Below are 18,718 nucleotides of genomic sequence, written 5' to 3'. Positions count from 1 at the left end.
TGCTCCTAGCAAATGGTGCTATATTTTTGCGGAAACTAATTTTCTTGCCCAGTAGCATTGACCCATTTATTTTTAATATCGGCATCTTGTGGTAACCTACAATAATTAATAATAAAGAAATAGAAAATATAAAACGTTTATTCATGGCACATTGCATGCATTGTACGCATAAGTGCATTAAGTACCTAGTCTAATTATATTAACGATGAAAATATGATGGGTGTAAAAAACAAAAACGTATGTAAAGGAATACGAAGGTTTGAAAGGTTGCCATGAAATGACCCCGATTTAACGTAGTGCTTGATGACCAGAGCTGCCATATTTACTAAGACATTGATTATCCCAAATAATAATTAGAAACGTGTCTAAAATAATAATTTATTACCGAACTACCAAACATCAAACTTGAAATATCGTAACTTTAACTTTATCGATATAAATATCGACATTGCGCAGCATCTGAGTAGCGAAGTTATTTGACATTTAGGATAGCGAATATTCCAGATAAACGTAAAGAATAGTGACAAAGGATTGTGAACTCTAAGTTCTAACTGATAAAATATAGATTTACTTAACGAACATTCGTAAATAATGCAATAGAAACAGATTTTTCGTATTTATCGGATTATATTTAAATAAATAACCACCGGTGATAGGAAATACCTCCACGTGAAAGATTTTTAAACCGCTGTGATTTCTGCAGCTTAATACTGCACAATACGGCATTTTAAATTTAATTATCAATTTTTGTTAGACGAGCGTACGTACGACGTGAATGTCATTCGAGCATGAAGTTTACACAACAACTGAGCATAGTCTGTGCATAAAGTGAGTCGGTCGCTACTAACTGTCGGATAGACGGGAACGCCCACTTGCCATCTCCATCCTACTCCGTGTAGGACACTATTTTCACATTTTTTTGCACATTTTTTTGTTGCTTAAATAATATTTGTAACATCATAATTACCTCATAGGAGATGTGAAAAGCAGTATGTGTCACATGGTAGCAAAATTATTTCCACCTTGGGCGTAACACACTTGAATCCCTCACTACGCTCAGGCTCAGGCTAATGTACGCCCTCGCCGTAAATATGTCATTTTGCTCCCTTGTACAGTCGCCATCAGATATATCTGAGCGGCCGAGGCTCTCACAAATATCTGAACACGCCTCTATTGTCAAGGCGTTAGAGTGCGTGTTCAGATATTTTTGAGCACCTTGGCCGCTCTGATATATCTGATGGCGACTGTAACACAATCTACTATTAAACGTGGCACCAATAATGACGTAAAACACGAATCCTGTAAAATAAATAAGTAGGTATTTAACATCAGTTTTGTATTAAGCCAATTTAATGAAAATGAAAATGAAAAATATATTTATTTTGCACACACAAAGATGGGAATTTGCAGATGGAGTATACATGAGGTCCAGGTTGCGCGCATACAGCGGTACATTTATAACAGTATGAACAGGGGTCCCCAAACTAGGCATAGCCTGTATCTTGGGCGACCAGTTAGTGAATTAAAAAACTAGATTGGAAAAAAAAAAGTATGTCTAAAGGTGAAGATAGGTGCTAATGCTAATAACCTTAGCTACTAGGGATTTACGTTGGTCAGTCTGTCAGTCAAGTCTCTTAATGCTAAGTGTCTATACCTATCATATTTAATGGAAGGATTCTTTGACACGTGTGACTTCAACACTTCAATTATGGAATGTGGAAGACTTTAAATTTATTTTGGATAAAATTTTAGTAATTAAAAGCTTTGTGTACATAATATTATGATAGCAACGCAAACGTAAATTTTGTGTTTCGGAGGTCAGACATGTCCGAACAGCAGAAGTATTTAAAGTATTTAAACATTATAACAATTATGTAATTGTTTGGTTCAACATTGAGACGTCACGGTCGATCGTAGGCGCATATTTGCGTTACATACCTAAGTCACTGAAATATTTAAATGATCTATCCGTCAAAATTACGGTTTTAACAAGCTATAAATATTACTGGCACCAAATTAATTTAATTGACATGCGAAAGAGCCCTTGAGGTCTAATCACAGACCGTATTAATATACCGTACACCGTACCGTACCTTTCCGTACCGTAAAATGGGGTGAGTGGGGTTCGCGGGGAGAGTTATATAGGTTATGAATGGCGAGAGGAGGGATGAAAGGGGAGTGAGATGGGTTTTTAAGGCTACTGCTACAAAAATAATGTATTCCAATTTAAAATGGAGCTAATAGTAATACTCATAATTAAAAAACGATCCAACAATCTTCCAAAATCACCATTGTATGAAAACCCATCTCACCCTAATTACGAGGGACTACGGGGTGAGGTGGAATTTCCTGTTTATCGTTAAAGTTATGAAATTGAACTACCCAAAATAAAATAAAAACTAAAATACAAATTTATTTCAGTAAAATACAAACGTCCGGAACACATTATATAAACCACGAATTAATAAACTAGTGGATGTGAAATGACTCCTATTTAGTATGAAAACCAGTGTCGCTAAACTCACACATTCATAGCCACGTTAAAATACGTCACACACTTACAAAATTGCTCTGATTCGTAGCAACTTTCCATACCAAAAAGTTATTACCGGTGGACATTTCTCGAACGAATATCAACTGTAGGCTACATGAGTGACGGTTTAAATTATAATGTCAAAGCTATATGACATACGACTCTTTCATTATCTCATTCATCTCACAAAAGCTCGCTCAACGTTCACCTAATACAACTACTCAACACCAGATGGCGTTATTTTATATAATTTTAAAATCACTTACTTATTACAGGCGAGAAAAGGGCTAAAAAACCAGTATAAGTAAGGTCTAATTACGCATGGTTTGTTACGGATCTCACGGTCACGTTACACTGGTGTTTTCGAGACCTCTACACGCCTGCGAGTAGCTAACCGTTGGAACTTCTTTCCATTCGACGATATAGGGAGGGGACAGTGTAATCGGAGTGTTTTATCGATATTTGTGTGTTCAGTTAGGTATTGATATTTCATTACCGTATGTTTTAACACATTTAGATGATACTTTATTTATGATTATAATATAGGTAGTGATAATCGTGATTGTATGAAAAATAATATGTAGTACAGTACAACAAATATCTAACTAGAAATTTGTTTCTTATTAATTGACCAACTAGGTTGTTAATGTGAACATTAAATATATCTTAAAGTCAAACAGATAAAATCATAGTTCTTTAAAGGTCTATTAACTCGGTATTGCTGTTATTTTGTGATCACAAATCTGCAATTACTTACATATAGTAAGTATTCGTCTTTAACAATATATTTACTTGTAGCAGCATTTAAGGCCAATCTAGACGGGACAACCTGATTAAATTGTCAAATTAATTGTATGGTGTGAAAGCATACATGAAACTGGCTCATCGATCCCACTTGATTTGATTGTAAGATTGTGACCTATCAAATCAGGAAGGGGGGCGGCAAAATTCCAATATTTCACGCTAGTTTGCGTGGTACGGAACACTTTTTATTAATTAAGTGAGCCCGAATGTCACTAATAATTACTAAATTAGTAACTAAGTTTTAGGCGTGTGGACGCTAGATGAGATGTATGGCAATTTTATCCCCAGAAATCTTTCTCTAAGAAATGCTCCTAGCAAATGGTGCTATATTTTTGCGGAAACTAATTTTCTTGCCCAGTAGCATTGACCCATTTATTTTTAATATCGGCATCTTGTGGTAACCTACAATAATTAATAATAAAGAAATAGAAAATATAAAACGTTTATTCATGGCACATTGCATGCATTGTACGCATAAGTGCATTAAGTACCTAGTCTAATTATATTAACGATGAAAATATGATGGGTGTAAAAAACAAAAACGTATGTAAAGGAATACGAAGGTTTGAAAGGTTGCCATGAAATGACCCCGACTTAACTTAGTGCTTGATGACCAGAGCTGCCATATTTACTAAGACATTGATTATCCCAAATAATAATTAGAAACGTGTCTAAAATAATAATTTATTACCGAACTACCAAACATCAAACTTGAAATATCGTAACTTTAACTTTATCGATATAAATATCGACATTGCGCAGCATCTGAGTAGCGAAGTTATTTGACATTTAGGATAGCGAATATTCCAGATAAACGTAAAGAATAGTGACAAAGGATTGTGAACTCTAAGTTCTAACTGATAAAATATAGATTTACTTAACGAACATTCGTAAATAATGCAATAGAAACAGATTTTTCGTATTTATCGGATTATATTTAAATAAATAACCACCGGTGCTAGGAAATACCTCCACGTGAAAGATTTTTTAAACCGCTGTGATTTCTGCAGCTTAATACTGCACAATACGGCATTTTAAATTTAATTATCAATTTTTGTTAGACGAGCGTACGTACGACGTGAATGTCATTCGAGCATGAAGTTTACACAACAACTGAGCATAGTCTGTGCATAAAGTGAGTCGGTCGCTACTAACTGTCGGATAGACGGGAACGCCCACTTGCCATCTCCATCCTACTCCGTGTTAACTCCCAACCCCTCTGTCCCCGACCCATCAACTCACCTCCCCTCAACCCCCAAACCCCCCAAATACTAATACCCGCTACCTTCACCTCTCACACCTACCCCTCACTTCTCAGTCTCTTTGGTTGTTTCCAACACTACCTACATCAAAAATCATAATACACATACGAGGGAAGTTCCACATTTCGTCCGTAGTCTTCATCATCAGTAGCCTTACCACGAGATTGACATTGATATATTCGCTATCGTGTGCGTAACTTACTGTTTATGCATCTCGCTCGTACTGGAATATTAGTGTACAAAGTTACGAAGACGCTAGCGAATATTTAGTGTCACACTCGTGGTTAGGCTACAGTTGCACTACATCAAATTGGTGGTTTCTGGGAGGAAATGCTTGAGTTACTTTAGAAAACACCGAAATCACCATACACATGCCTTTAAAAATTGAGGAGTTCCCTCAATTCCTCACGGATTCCATCATCAGATCAAAACAAAAAATGTTACGAAAACACCTTGGATGTAACTTCTTTCAAACAGAAAAAGAATTCCTTAAATCGGATCATGGGTGCCGGAGTAATCGCTGAAATCATTATCATCAAAACAATCATCATCATCAGCTCCACTTCATCAAATTGGTGGTTTTCGAGAGAAAATGCTCAAGTTGCTTAAGAAAACACCCAAATCACCATACATGTGCCTTCAAAAATTGAGGAGTTCCTTCAATTCCTCATGGATCCCATCATCAGAACAGCACCAGATTAATGTGGGACCACCTTGGATGTAGTTCCTTTCAAACAAAATAAGAATTGTTCAAGTCGGACCACGGGTGTCGGAGTAATCGCTGAACATCCTACATTAAAAAAATCATCATCACTATCATCAAAACAATCATCATCATCAGGTCCATTTCATCAAATTGGTCGTTTTCGAGAGAAAATGCTCAAGTTGCTTATGAAAACACCCAAATCACCATACATGTGCCTTTAAAAATTGAGGAGTTCCCTTAATTCCTCAGGGATCCCATCATCAGATCAGAACCAGATTAATATGGGACCAACTTGAACTTGATAATAATAAAAAAGTCCCAAAAAATTTTAGGGTTCCCTAGCCAAATGGCAAAAAACTGAACCTTTATGGATTCGTCATGTCTGTCTGTCTGTCCGTCCGTATGTCACAGCCACTTTTTTCCGAAACTATAAGAACTATACTGTTGAAACTTGGTAAGTAGATGTATTCTGTGAACCGCATTAAGGGTTACCCTATCTTTGGCATATTTTTTTTAGTAATTATTCTATTCTGCATAATAACTTTTCGCATAATATACTGTTAGCATAAACTCACTTGGTACTAGATAGTTGCGCATACATACTCTATGCAGGCGTCCATAGGCTACGGTAACTGCTTACCATCAGGCGGGCCGTATGCTTGATTGCCACCGACATGGTATAAAAAAACGCATAATTTTAATTGGCATTTTTTTCAAAATTTTTGACCCAGTAGTTTCGGAGATAAAGGGGGGGGGGGGGAATGGTCATTTTTTGCCTATTTTCTTGAAAAATATATATATAATTATAAAAAATATATATATATGAGATTCTCGCAATTTGCTCTTATTTGATATGTAACACGAATCACGATATAGTTTGACAAACTTTATTTTTTAATTTTCTCATTTACCCCCCAAAAGTGGCCCCCGTGTTTAAAATTAATTTGTTTACGTTACATATCTATCTTTGGGTCACAAACTTACATATGTGTACCAAATTTCAACTTAATTGGTCCAGTAGTTTCGGAGAAAATAGGCTGTGACAGACGGACAGACAGACAGACGTACGAGTGATCCTATAAGGGTTCCGTTTTTTCCTTTTGAGGTACGGAACCCTAAAAAATAATAAAAATATTACCCCCATTAAAACATAGCGCGATCGATTCTGAACAAACTGTTTTTAGGTTTTCAGTGGGTCATGAAACACCGTGTATATGTATATCCTATGAGCTAATACGTACATAACTATATCTAGTATACACTACAGTAGTGATACCAGACATACCAGTGCAATAAATAAAGTACCTGACAAAAGCAGCTTTTTATTGTCCATTACGATACCAAAATGTTTTGTGTTATAATTTAGTTTTCTTTTAATAAAGTCATTATTTCTGTAGTAAAATAAAAAAAGATTTCTAATAAATATGGAAAATATCGACAGTTTAAATACCTTGAATGCTGGAAAAGCTTTTTGTCACCGGCCACACCTTTGTTTACATTAATGTACTGACATGACAATCTGTACTATACTATTAACGTTCAAGTAACGTTGCGTTGTTTCGGTGACGGTTGTAATAGTACATTACTACAGAGGCCGGGAAGGAAGGGGTTGCCGGCCGAATAGAATATACGGCCGAACGTAGTGAGGCCGGATAGTTATGAGGCCGACAACCCGTTTTCACGCCGATGTATGTATAGTGCTTTTCTCAAACGTTTAATATAGGTATATAGTTTGTCAAAGGACTGTCTTATTTCAAACATAGAGAGAATCATACTATCTTTGTCTTACACTAGTACTAACACCCAAAAGAAAAGGATTAGTATAGTTTTTTTTGTTCTTATTTACTAACAAGATTTGCTTGACCAACTATATATATCAATCAAATATCGTTTTTTTTACTAGGAGTATTCCAGCTTCCAGCGTAGCAAAACCGTCTCGAGTGATGCGGAAGGGTCCTGGATTTTCCCCAGGCTACCATCCCCCCACACAGTCCTACCGCTCGAATGGCCATAGTGCCATAGAGCCCGTCAGGTTCAAAAAAAATAAAATGGCTGAATGCCATGATGCTGTGCCACAATTATATGTGAGATAGAAATTAAAAAAAAAGCCACTTCCAGGCCTAGGCCTGCAACTTTGTATGAAATTTCATTACAGACCTCTCGTCTAGCCGCGCCTGAAACGTGATACTTCCCAGCCTAATATATAGGTAAAGAACGTAATATCATTATTACATATCATGTTTGAGAAAAGTATGTTTCGTAGGGCGTGGCGGAGGCGGTGGCGGGCGGCGCGCGCGAGGAGGAGGTGTGTTACCGCGCCGCCTTCAGCAAGCACGAGCTGCGGCGCCTGCTCGCCATGTACCCCGCGCCCGAGGTGCGCCGCTCCCTGCACCGGCTGTACAGGACCGTGGAGAAGCACCTCAGCGAGGAGGGCGGCCTGCTGCAGGTCGTGTGGCGCGCCATGCAGGAGGAGTTCCTGCAGCAGCACCACGCGTTGCAGGTGCGTCTCCCACTCCACCCTCTACCGCGCCGCCTTCAGCAAGCACGAGCTGCGGCGCCTGCTCGCCATGTACCCCGCGCCCGAGGTGCGCCGCTCCCTGCACCGGCTGTACAGGACCGTGGAGAAGCACCTCAGCGAGGAGGGCGGCCTGCTGCAGGTCGTGTGGCGCGCCATGCAGGAGGAGTTCCTGCAGCAGCACCACGCGTTGCAGGTGCGTCTCCCACTCCACCCTCTACCGCGCCGCCTTCAGCAAGCACGAGCTGCGGCGCCTGCTCGCCATGTACCCCGCGCCCGAGGTGCGCCGCTCCCTGCACCGGCTGTACAGGACCGTGGAGAAGCACCTCAGCGAGGAGGGCGGCCTGCTGCAGGTCGTGTGGCGCGCCATGCAGGAGGAGTTCCTGCAGCAGCACCACGCGTTGCAGGTGCGTCTCCCACTCCACCCTCTACCGCGCCGCCTTCAGCAAGCACGAGCTGCGGCGCCTGCTCGCCATGTACCCCGCGCCCGAGGTGCGCCGCTCCCTGCACCGGCTGTACAGGACCGTGGAGAAGCACCTCAGCGAGGAGGGCGGCCTGCTGCAGGTCGTGTGGCGCGCCATGCAGGAGGAGTTCCTGCAGCAGCACCACGCGTTGCAGGTGCGTCTCCCACTCCACCCTCTACCGCGCCGCCTTCAGCAAGCACGAGCTGCGGCGCCTGCTCGCCATGTACCCCGCGCCCGAGGTGCGCCGCTCCCTGCACCGGCTGTACAGGACCGTGGAGAAGCACCTCAGCGAGGAGGGCGGCCTGCTGCAGGTCGTGTGGCGCGCCATGCAGGAGGAGTTCCTGCAGCAGCACCACGCGTTGCAGGTGCGTCTCCCACTCCACCCTCTACCGCGCCGCCTTCAGCAAGCACGAGCTGCGGCGCCTGCTCGCCATGTACCCCGCGCCCGAGGTGCGCCGCTCCCTGCACCGGCTGTACAGGACCGTGGAGAAGCACCTCAGCGAGGAGGGCGGCCTGCTGCAGGTCGTGTGGCGCGCCATGCAGGAGGAGTTCCTGCAGCAGCACCACGCGTTGCAGGTGCGTCTCCCACTCCACCCTCTACCGCGCCGCCTTCAGCAAGCACGAGCTGCGGCGCCTGCTCGCCATGTACCCCGCGCCCGAGGTGCGCCGCTCCCTGCACCGGCTGTACAGGACCGTGGAGAAGCACCTCAGCGAGGAGGGCGGCCTGCTGCAGGTCGTGTGGCGCGCCATGCAGGAGGAGTTCCTGCAGCAGCACCACGCGTTGCAGGTGCGTCTCCCACTCCACCCTCTACCGCGCCGCCTTCAGCAAGCACGAGCTGCGGCGCCTGCTCGCCATGTACCCCGCGCCCGAGGTGCGCCGCTCCCTGCACCGGCTGTACAGGACCGTGGAGAAGCACCTCAGCGAGGAGGGCGGCCTGCTGCAGGTCGTGTGGCGCGCCATGCAGGAGGAGTTCCTGCAGCAGCACCACGCGTTGCAGGTGCGTCTCCCACTCCACCCTCTACCGCGCCGCCTTCAGCAAGCACGAGCTGCGGCGCCTGCTCGCCATGTACCCCGCGCCCGAGGTGCGCCGCTCCCTGCACCGGCTGTACAGGACCGTGGAGAAGCACCTCAGCGAGGAGGGCGGCCTGCTGCAGGTCGTGTGGCGCGCCATGCAGGAGGAGTTCCTGCAGCAGCACCACGCGTTGCAGGTGCGTCTCCCACTCCACCCTCTACCGCGCCGCCTTCAGCAAGCACGAGCTGCGGCGCCTGCTCGCCATGTACCCCGCGCCCGAGGTGCGCCGCTCCCTGCACCGGCTGTACAGGACCGTGGAGAAGCACCTCAGCGAGGAGGGCGGCCTGCTGCAGGTCGTGTGGCGCGCCATGCAGGAGGAGTTCCTGCAGCAGCACCACGCGTTGCAGGTGCGTCTCCCACTCCACCCTCTACCGCGCCGCCTTCAGCAAGCACGAGCTGCGGCGCCTGCTCGCCATGTACCCCGCGCCCGAGGTGCGCCGCTCCCTGCACCGGCTGTACAGGACCGTGGAGAAGCACCTCAGCGAGGAGGGCGGCCTGCTGCAGGTCGTGTGGCGCGCCATGCAGGAGGAGTTCCTGCAGCAGCACCACGCGTTGCAGGTGCGTCTCCCACTCCACCCTCTACCGCGCCGCCTTCAGCAAGCACGAGCTGCGGCGCCTGCTCGCCATGTACCCCGCGCCCGAGGTGCGCCGCTCCCTGCACCGGCTGTACAGGACCGTGGAGAAGCACCTCAGCGAGGAGGGCGGCCTGCTGCAGGTCGTGTGGCGCGCCATGCAGGAGGAGTTCCTGCAGCAGCACCACGCGTTGCAGGTGCGTCTCCCACTCCACCCTCTACCGCGCCGCCTTCAGCAAGCACGAGCTGCGGCGCCTGCTCGCCATGTACCCCGCGCCCGAGGTGCGCCGCTCCCTGCACCGGCTGTACAGGACCGTGGAGAAGCACCTCAGCGAGGAGGGCGGCCTGCTGCAGGTCGTGTGGCGCGCCATGCAGGAGGAGTTCCTGCAGCAGCACCACGCGTTGCAGGTGCGTCTCCCACTCCACCCTCTACCGCGCCGCCTTCAGCAAGCACGAGCTGCGGCGCCTGCTCGCCATGTACCCCGCGCCCGAGGTGCGCCGCTCCCTGCACCGGCTGTACAGGACCGTGGAGAAGCACCTCAGCGAGGAGGGCGGCCTGCTGCAGGTCGTGTGGCGCGCCATGCAGGAGGAGTTCCTGCAGCAGCACCACGCGTTGCAGGTGCGTCTCCCACTCCACCCTCTACCGCGCCGCCTTCAGCAAGCACGAGCTGCGGCGCCTGCTCGCCATGTACCCCGCGCCCGAGGTGCGCCGCTCCCTGCACCGGCTGTACAGGACCGTGGAGAAGCACCTCAGCGAGGAGGGCGGCCTGCTGCAGGTCGTGTGGCGCGCCATGCAGGAGGAGTTCCTGCAGCAGCACCACGCGTTGCAGGTGCGTCTCCCACTCCACCCTCTACCGCGCCGCCTTCAACAAGCACGAGCTGCGGCGATTAATATTATTAGGTACTTGTACATTGCACGAAATAAACTTTTTATGAGGCGATTTAATTGAAAGGTGGTATAAGATACGGTGTTAAAAATCACTAGTTAGCACCATTAAATAACTTAACCCGTTAATGGGTACCTTTTTACGACTAAAAGGGTTATAAAAGAGTTAGTTAAGAACCTTAAGTGCATAATGCAGGTGCTTACTGCTTATTAAGATACTGCCTAGGCTGTATTATAACGTCAAAATAGCTACAATAACTCTCTATGGGATAACTATCTCTTGTAAACCCTTTTTTACAACTGTGACCTATAAAACCGTTAATTTAGCGTCGTTTTACGTCTTTTAGTACAAATAAAGTGCTAAGTGTCGCCTAATTGTTTGTTGGGCTCATGTTGGGCTATATGGCTAAGAGAGTTTTAGCGTGGGTATCTGGGTATAGTACCTAATATTAGTAATGTCGACGTCGTATTTCGTCAGGCGCGCATCGCGGCGTGCTACCCGGGCGCGGGGCTGGCGCTGCCGCTCACCACGCAGGACATCCTCGACGCCTTCTCCGACATCGCGCGCGAGCACTGACCGAGTATACGATACGAGTAACACTGTTGCTGGATGCTGGACATGCTGGTGCTGGTGCTGGACACAACACAAGCACTCGACCTTTGTTGTGACGACACAACAAAGGTCGAGTGCTTGTGTTGAACGCTAGGTTTGGCTTGGACTGCTCTGAGCTGTTCTGAGCCATGGCCCCTGTTGGCGTAAGGGTTAATATGTCTACGTCTTTTCAAATTCACGTAGGCAGGAGTTTTCTGTTTCCCCCCATTTCGCAAAAAAATTGACAAAAACACCCTGCCCTCTATAATGCTTACGTAATACATGAATGGTCCAATACAGTGACAAGTTAGTTTCACTTGTATTTGTATGTACACCTTGCAGTTATTTTATGACTGAAGAGGATAAAGGGTTTTCCCTTTCTAATGTTATTCCTTGAGTATTCTGCCTGCATTACAATAAATGTAAATCTAATAACCGTAAGAAGAAAATCTATTTATAATTAGTGTTTTTATCAATTAATGAATTATACAATATATTACACTCTTTTCTAATTTTGTTGTTTGTCACACTCCCTAGGTCCTTTCTTCTTTTTTGAGATTCTCTTGAAGTTATTTCACAATTTTCCAAATTAACCGGCCTGTGTGTAATGTATACGGTACGGTAGGCTTAGGGTACGTGGGTATTACTGATTTTTGACTTTATCACCTGAACGGAATAATGTGGCCACCATTTGCCGTTCAGTTGATGAAGCGAAAAATCTGCAAAATAAAACTTTGTGACCAAGACCAAAAGTTTGGGAAAAGGGTTGCATAATGAATTACAACTAATATTACAAGCGGAACTCCTTTTTAATTCCACCTATTAGAAAAGGAGTTCCGGTAGTAATATTAGTTGTACCTAGTTTATTATACAGCACAGCCCTGATATATACAGAAATTTATTGTTTATTAGAAAACTCAACTCCCCCAAAGAGCGCGCCACTGGACGAATGCGGACGATGCAGCAGGGACCGGCCCGCTATCCCTTATCGGGGTTTTATAAGGGTATTGCATAAGGCTTAACTCACCATACCCTTTGCCAGACGAAACCCTTTATTTTGGTTTTAAAAACCCTTATATAAAGCTACCACATTTGAGTAATCGGTAGCCCAAATACCCTTACAAAACCCTTATCATCCGCTCACCAACACCTTGCATATTGCTTATAAGGGTTAGCTTTATAAAGGGCTTCCCTTTTAGCATAATTATAAGCGTGCTAATTTAAGTCGTCTACCTTGGTCATAAAGCACACATTACTTCGAATCCGAGCGTTCGTCGGCGGCGACAGCGGCGTTCTTTGACTAGGCACGTATTTTCTTTCCTTTTCATACACTACCGTAGATATATACTAATCCTGTCTCTTTCACGCAAAGGGAAACCTTTATAAAAAGGGCTTAAAGATAAGGGTAACCCTTATTAAGAGCTAGCCTTATTTTTGGTTAGCTTTTCGGTAAGGGTTAGGCAAAGGTAAGGGTATGAATGGGCTTGCAGTTCAAAAGGGAAAGTCTTTCAATGTGTTAGCCGTGTTTAAGTGTCACCCATTGAAAGGGTTTTATCGCGGAAAGGGTTGTCCGGTCCCTGCGATGCAGTCTTAAGCTGACCGGTTATAATAGCACTTGAGCGATAGTCTCGTGAACAATCATTTATCCATATAAAAATACATTTTATCGTATTTTGATACATCAGAATCAGAAATATTTATTGTGTAAACTGTCAACTGTGTAGGTACAAGAAGTATAACTATCCAAGTATCCAACCATGGAGACTATATAAAGGAGCCAAATCTCTATGTATGAAAAGTTCCATCAAAAAACAGTAATTAGGCGGCGCCACCATACACCGAAATACTACCAAAAACAACCTACGTAATTTGGTCGGGTTATTTGTTGCCTTATATGGTTCATGTTATACTCATGTCCCAGAGCCTAACTAGCGCCACCGGAGAGATTAGGAACTATTATTTAAAGCTGAAAGTGGTCACTTTTGCAACAACTCTGCCATATGAGATCGGCATCCTTTCTATACCATCCATATATCCAACATCTTTATTTTTAGTTTTAATCGTGTGAATCGATAGATGGCAGTGAATTTACTGTGGTTACAAAATTTACTATGACAGTACCGCTCTATCCTATTATATCCTCTTTGGTTTAAAGGTATACCGCAAATAACAAATGTGAGTTTTCAACCAAAAGGTACCACATTGACGGTTGTCGATAACTTTTGACAACCGACAATAAGTAGGTACCCTTTTGATTGAGAATGGCACAAATAATAGTACCTAAGTAATATAAAATTAATTAGCACTCTAAACACAGCTAGTAAAAAAGTTGGTCTAGAAATGAATTTACAAAAAACCAAAATAATGACTAATAATATAGAAAGAGACGTATTTATAGATGACATCAAATTAGATTATGTACAAGAATATATCTACCTAGGGAAACAAATATCCTTCAGGCCAGAAAACAACGAAGAAGAGGTAGAGAGACGTATAAACAAGACATGGAAGAAGTTTTGGAGTATGGCAGATGTTCTTTTGAGCACTCTTCCACTCTATCTGAAACGAAAAGTGCTCGATTCTTGTCTTCTCCCCACATTGAATTACGGATGTCAGACATGGAAATACACAAGCAACATAAAACAGAAAATTAAAGTTTGTCAAAGGGCAATAGAGAGAAAAATATTAAAAATCAAACTGATGGATAAATACGCCACACAAACATAAGAGCAACAACTAAAGTGATTGACGCTCTCGAGCACTCACTCAAACAAAAATGGCAGTGGGCCGGACACGTCGCAAGGATGACCGATATAAAATGGACAAAGCGAACCACTACTTGGCTCGGCCTCGGCCCAGGAGGCGAGCGCGGAGCAGGGCGCCCGCGCGCGCGCGCGCTGGGCAGAGGCAGACGATATTGAAAAGATATCCCACAACTGGCTTTCGGAGGCACAAGACCGAGAACGGTGGAAGAGGTTGGAGGAGGCCTATACCCGACAGGGGTCCTAACACTATAGTATGTAAGGTTAAATATATTTTTTTAAGCTTGTAAATGTTTTATTAGTAATTATGGAATAAAAAGGCTTTTTATTTTATTTTTATTTATAATATAAAATGCATACAAATAGATACCATCTTCTCTAATTGCAGTCAGCTGCACACATGCTTAAAATATGTAAGTTTGAAGTGCGAAAATAAAACTACTTTGGTTAACTAAATATTTATTAGTTGATTTACATTAACATTTGTATTGATTACGCTAATGTGAACTGTTTAGTCCAGGGAGGCCGGGGGCGAGTAGTTGAGGTACACCAGACCTGAAGCCTTAGCCTGCAAGATAAAAATAACGTAATTAGAAATTACCAGTTCAATTACTTACTCGTACATACCTATAGTATGTATAGTGTACAGTCAACAACAACGTCAACAGTCAAAGGATGAACTCAAACTCACAGCGGGCCCAAACTGGAGAAGAGTGGTCCACGACAGACCTCCATGGAAAGAGCTAGAGGAGGCCTTGGCCAAGTGGCACACTGAGCTACGGGACATACTCTAGTTCAGAATAAAAGGGCTAGATAGATAGACAGTCAACGTCAAAGATATATTATGTTTACACTTGTACATAAGGTGTACCTGTCTCCTTTGTGATAAGGCGAAAATTGCAAACACACCTGTAGTCCTGTACACAGTTCAGATGGTCTTAGTTAAAACTGGAATCTAGTTGGAAAATTGAAATATAAAAGCATATATATTGAATATTGATTTCAGAGAGCAGTTCAAAACCTAAAGAACAAATGAAATACGTATTAACCTGTCTAGTACTGCTGCCAAATAATATTTGCGATGAAAGGTATGAAAGTTTGAAGGATAAAGTTCATGCTCAGATATGCTAGTAAGAGGTATTATTGTCATCTGAGTTCTCACATAACAAGCCTTTTTGAGTTTACTGTGGGGCTTAGTCAATTTGTGAAAGAATGTCCTACAAAATTTGTTTATTATTGGTTAGTCTTGGCCAACTTAATTTGTACAAGGAAAAGTAAGTAGACATTCTCAATCTATATTGAGTCGCTCGATTGTATTTTTGTGTAGGTATCAAAACGGTAGGTATTTGAGAAGAGAGATAAGTATCTGTTCGTAAAAAGTATTGAATAATCTGTGATAGTACTATTATGTATTATGTGGTAGAAGCAATATACCAGTACTAAGGTTCCAGTGGCGAAGGCGATGCCAGCGATGAGCACGGCATTGTACTTGCGCTGCTTGGCGTCGTAGCTGGCCTGCCACGAGCCACGGGGCACCGGCAGCTCCTCCATGGTGGGCGCCTTGAAGTCGCCCGCATGGTAGCGACGGACTGCACAAACATAATATTAAGTTATGACCGTCAATGTTGGATTAAGTCATTTTCTTCTATAGTGTATCCCTCTCACAGCCCACAGGGGTAATCAATCACATTCAATTGATTCCTGAGTTTCTGGTGTCTAGACATAGTGCCTTATGTTACCTATTATATGGCACTGGTGACTAGACTTTAAAGACCACAATTGTAATTGTACTATTCTTCAATCATACAAATTTTATAAAAGATTATGTGATATAAAGTTCAATCGAACCTTCAGTCAGTCAAAACCATAAACGAGGCAGTAAAATCTGCATTGTTTCACATATTACGTTTTTTCCTGTTGACTTAGTTGCATTTCGCTTAGTGGCCACAGAAGTTAGGTTAGGTTAGCTGCAGTTATGTAACTTTTCTGATAGACAATTATAGGGTTTCAATCTGTTCAGACACACCCGAAAGTATTTAAAAGACGATTAATAAAGCATTTAAGTTGAAACCAAGAAAAACAAAAGGGTACTATAAGCCTTATGAGCAAATCCCGATATCGAACTTAATCAAAACAAATGATACTCACCCGATTGTTGGAATACCCTAGACGCGATTTGACGCGCAGTGAACATTTTTTTTATTTAATTATGTCTTCGCAGTTATCGCTGAAAGAAAGCAGGTTTTATATTGCTTTCGTTTCCTAATTCCTTCGTCTTCGGACCTTCAAATAGTTCAAATCCAAATCAAATTCACTTTTTTTTTTAATGAACCAATCGATACTATACTTGCTGTAGACTACGGATGCCTATTAATTCAGCCTGTCAAAATTAGTGTTGCCGGTCTTGATGTAATTCATGAATTATTTAAACATAAAGATTTGTATTATATTTTATACATTTACTTATCATTTTATACATATTATCATTTATTTATTGTTTTTTTTTATTATATATTTTGAGCATGTTCAAATAATTGTTGTTTATAAAAACTGTACTTAGACAAAAACTACCTGATACAAATCAAATAGCAACGAACTCTTCTTGTTGACACTTGCCCTAGTTATCTAGGTAAGTAAATTTACTAAGTACTTATGTATTATGTAATTTATGTACAGTCACCTGCAATAATATGTTACTCAACGAAGGTTGCAAAAATATCTGACACGATCCCTTCGTGTCAGATAGATCCCTTCGCCTTCGTTGTGTAACATAATTATTGCAGGTGACTGTACCTATATATTGTTGTTAGTTAATACTAACAATTACGAGGGGGTGTTAGAGAAGTAAATGAGGGCTACCGTTCTCGTGCTCACCAGTTGGCGCCACTGTAGACGTCTACGTCTAGAATAGAGTAGAATTTTGAGATCTGTTTTTCTGGATCTATCCAGAAAAACAGATCTCAAAATTCTTCTATGCTTATTTTTATAAAATCAATACGTTTTAATATACACAAAGGTATTTTAACGTCTAAATTATGTCTTATGTCGTCATATTGTATCTCTTTTTGTATTAGTTTGTGTAAACGATGTGTAATTTTATTTTTCGCCATATTTTATGTCTCTTTCTTTTATGTTGCTTTCTTTTTGTCTGTTACCTTCCGTGATTCTCACCTGATGGTCTCATCGGAAGATCAGCGCTGGAAGTCGCCAGCAGCATGCTGAGATGGGGCCATTTCGTGACACTTTATTTTCATGTTCTTTTAATGTATGTCTATTGTCTGTGTGTGTGTTTACGAATAAAGTATTCTATTCTATTCTATTCTATTCTAAATGTGTCATTTTTTCCACCTGTTTAATTTTGCATATATTTTAGTTGACACTTTTATTAAACCACTAACATTTATTGAGTTATATCTATTGTTTACCATGATTAATCAAAGCTGGAAAAAGATTTACCACAATTATGAAAAAGGAGTGAAATTTCCCGATAAAAAAGCTTAAAACCCCCAAAACTTTTATGCATTTGACATTTTGAAAGACCTCCATATACACTAGCGCCCCTAGCGGCGAAATTAAACGCGGTAGCCCTCATTGTTTCGCCTACGTATAGATGGCGTTGGCGTCAACTCTGTATGTATTGATTTCATAGACATAGTATAAACAAGTAGTTATAGACGCGCCACCGAGCGACCGGGGGTAAGAGAAAGAATATTTATATAAAATTTCGGTACTTCGCCATCGCCTCCTACTTATGAAGCCACCTGGTCGGTGATAAGGACAAAGAATGGCACTATTTTCTCTTTCCTCTTATAGGAATCGCAATAAGACTATCTTTCTCTATCAAAGAGTGTCAGGCCCTTGATTGATTTAGGGTCGGTTGCACCAACTGTTTGTAATCGTTAAGAGTTCGCTAAATGAGGGCTAACGCGTATGAATTCGCCGCTAGGGGCGCTAGTGTAGATGGTGGTCTTTTCCATAGTTCGAAATGTCAAATGTCACTTGTCACTTCAATGACTGACAGCTGTTCTTTAGTCTTTTGGACCACCATCAACAGAGGCGCCAACTGGTGAGCAAAAAAACGATAGCCCTCAATGTATTGTATGGAAAGTTTCATAGTAAACCGCCGCGGCGCGCCGGGTAGTAACTATTTATTAATCTGTGGCCGGGTGACGTTGATCAGTCTGTCAAGTGCGGATGGTGCAACTGGCACTTAGTTTAGTAACTAAAAATATTTAATCTGTGGCGTCATCTTTTGGCGGGAATTTGACAGTAGTTCAGTGGTTTGAGTTCAGCGGCAAAATGGAGAAAATTGGAATTCGTGGAGTTATTCAGTTCTTTTTTAGAAGGCAAAACTGCGAAACAAATCCATGAAAGGATTTTAGCTACGTTGGGTAGTTCGTGTCCTTCCTACGAAACGGTTCGACTTTGGCTAAATGAGTTTAAGCGAGGCAGGACAAGCATTGAAGATGCACCTCGCCCTGGAGAAGTGCTGGAAAGGTGATGGCGTCTGTGTTTTGGAACGTAAAGGGAATACTTTTAATTAACTACC

At 43.0% G+C, this 18,718-nt stretch overlaps 2 protein-coding genes across 2 annotated transcripts in view; one reads left to right on the top strand and one right to left on the bottom strand.

The window, feature by feature from the left end:
- The window catches only part of LOC134744974 (uncharacterized), a 30,323-nt gene extending 18,418 nt beyond the window's left edge, over positions 1-11,905 (top strand). Inside the window, exons 22-23 of the mRNA XM_063678922.1 lie at positions 7,569-10,759; positions 11,294-11,905. Coding sequence (XP_063534992.1) covers positions 7,569-10,759; positions 11,294-11,522 — 3,420 coding nt within the window. The 3' untranslated portion in view covers positions 11,523-11,905. The remainder of the gene's footprint in view (positions 1-7,568; positions 10,760-11,293) is intronic.
- A 2,706-nt stretch (positions 11,906-14,611) lies between these two features.
- LOC134744811 (uncharacterized) lies at positions 14,612-16,481 on the bottom strand. The gene is made up of 3 exons (XM_063678720.1): positions 16,318-16,481; positions 15,604-15,758; positions 14,612-14,737 (listed from the first exon to the last, which is right to left on the bottom strand). The coding sequence occupies exons 1-3, from the start codon at positions 16,361-16,363 to the stop codon at positions 14,681-14,683; spliced, it is 258 nt and encodes an 85-aa protein (XP_063534790.1). The 5' UTR covers positions 16,364-16,481; the 3' UTR covers positions 14,612-14,680.
- Between the last annotated feature and the right edge of the window lie 2,237 nt (positions 16,482-18,718).

Source organism: Cydia strobilella, chromosome 10, assembly GCF_947568885.1.
Source record: "Cydia strobilella chromosome 10, ilCydStro3.1, whole genome shotgun sequence".
Lineage (NCBI taxonomy): Eukaryota > Metazoa > Arthropoda > Insecta > Lepidoptera > Tortricidae > Cydia > Cydia strobilella.
The sequence above is the reverse complement of the archived record's forward strand: the minus strand, read 5'-3'. Positions and strand labels throughout refer to the sequence as shown.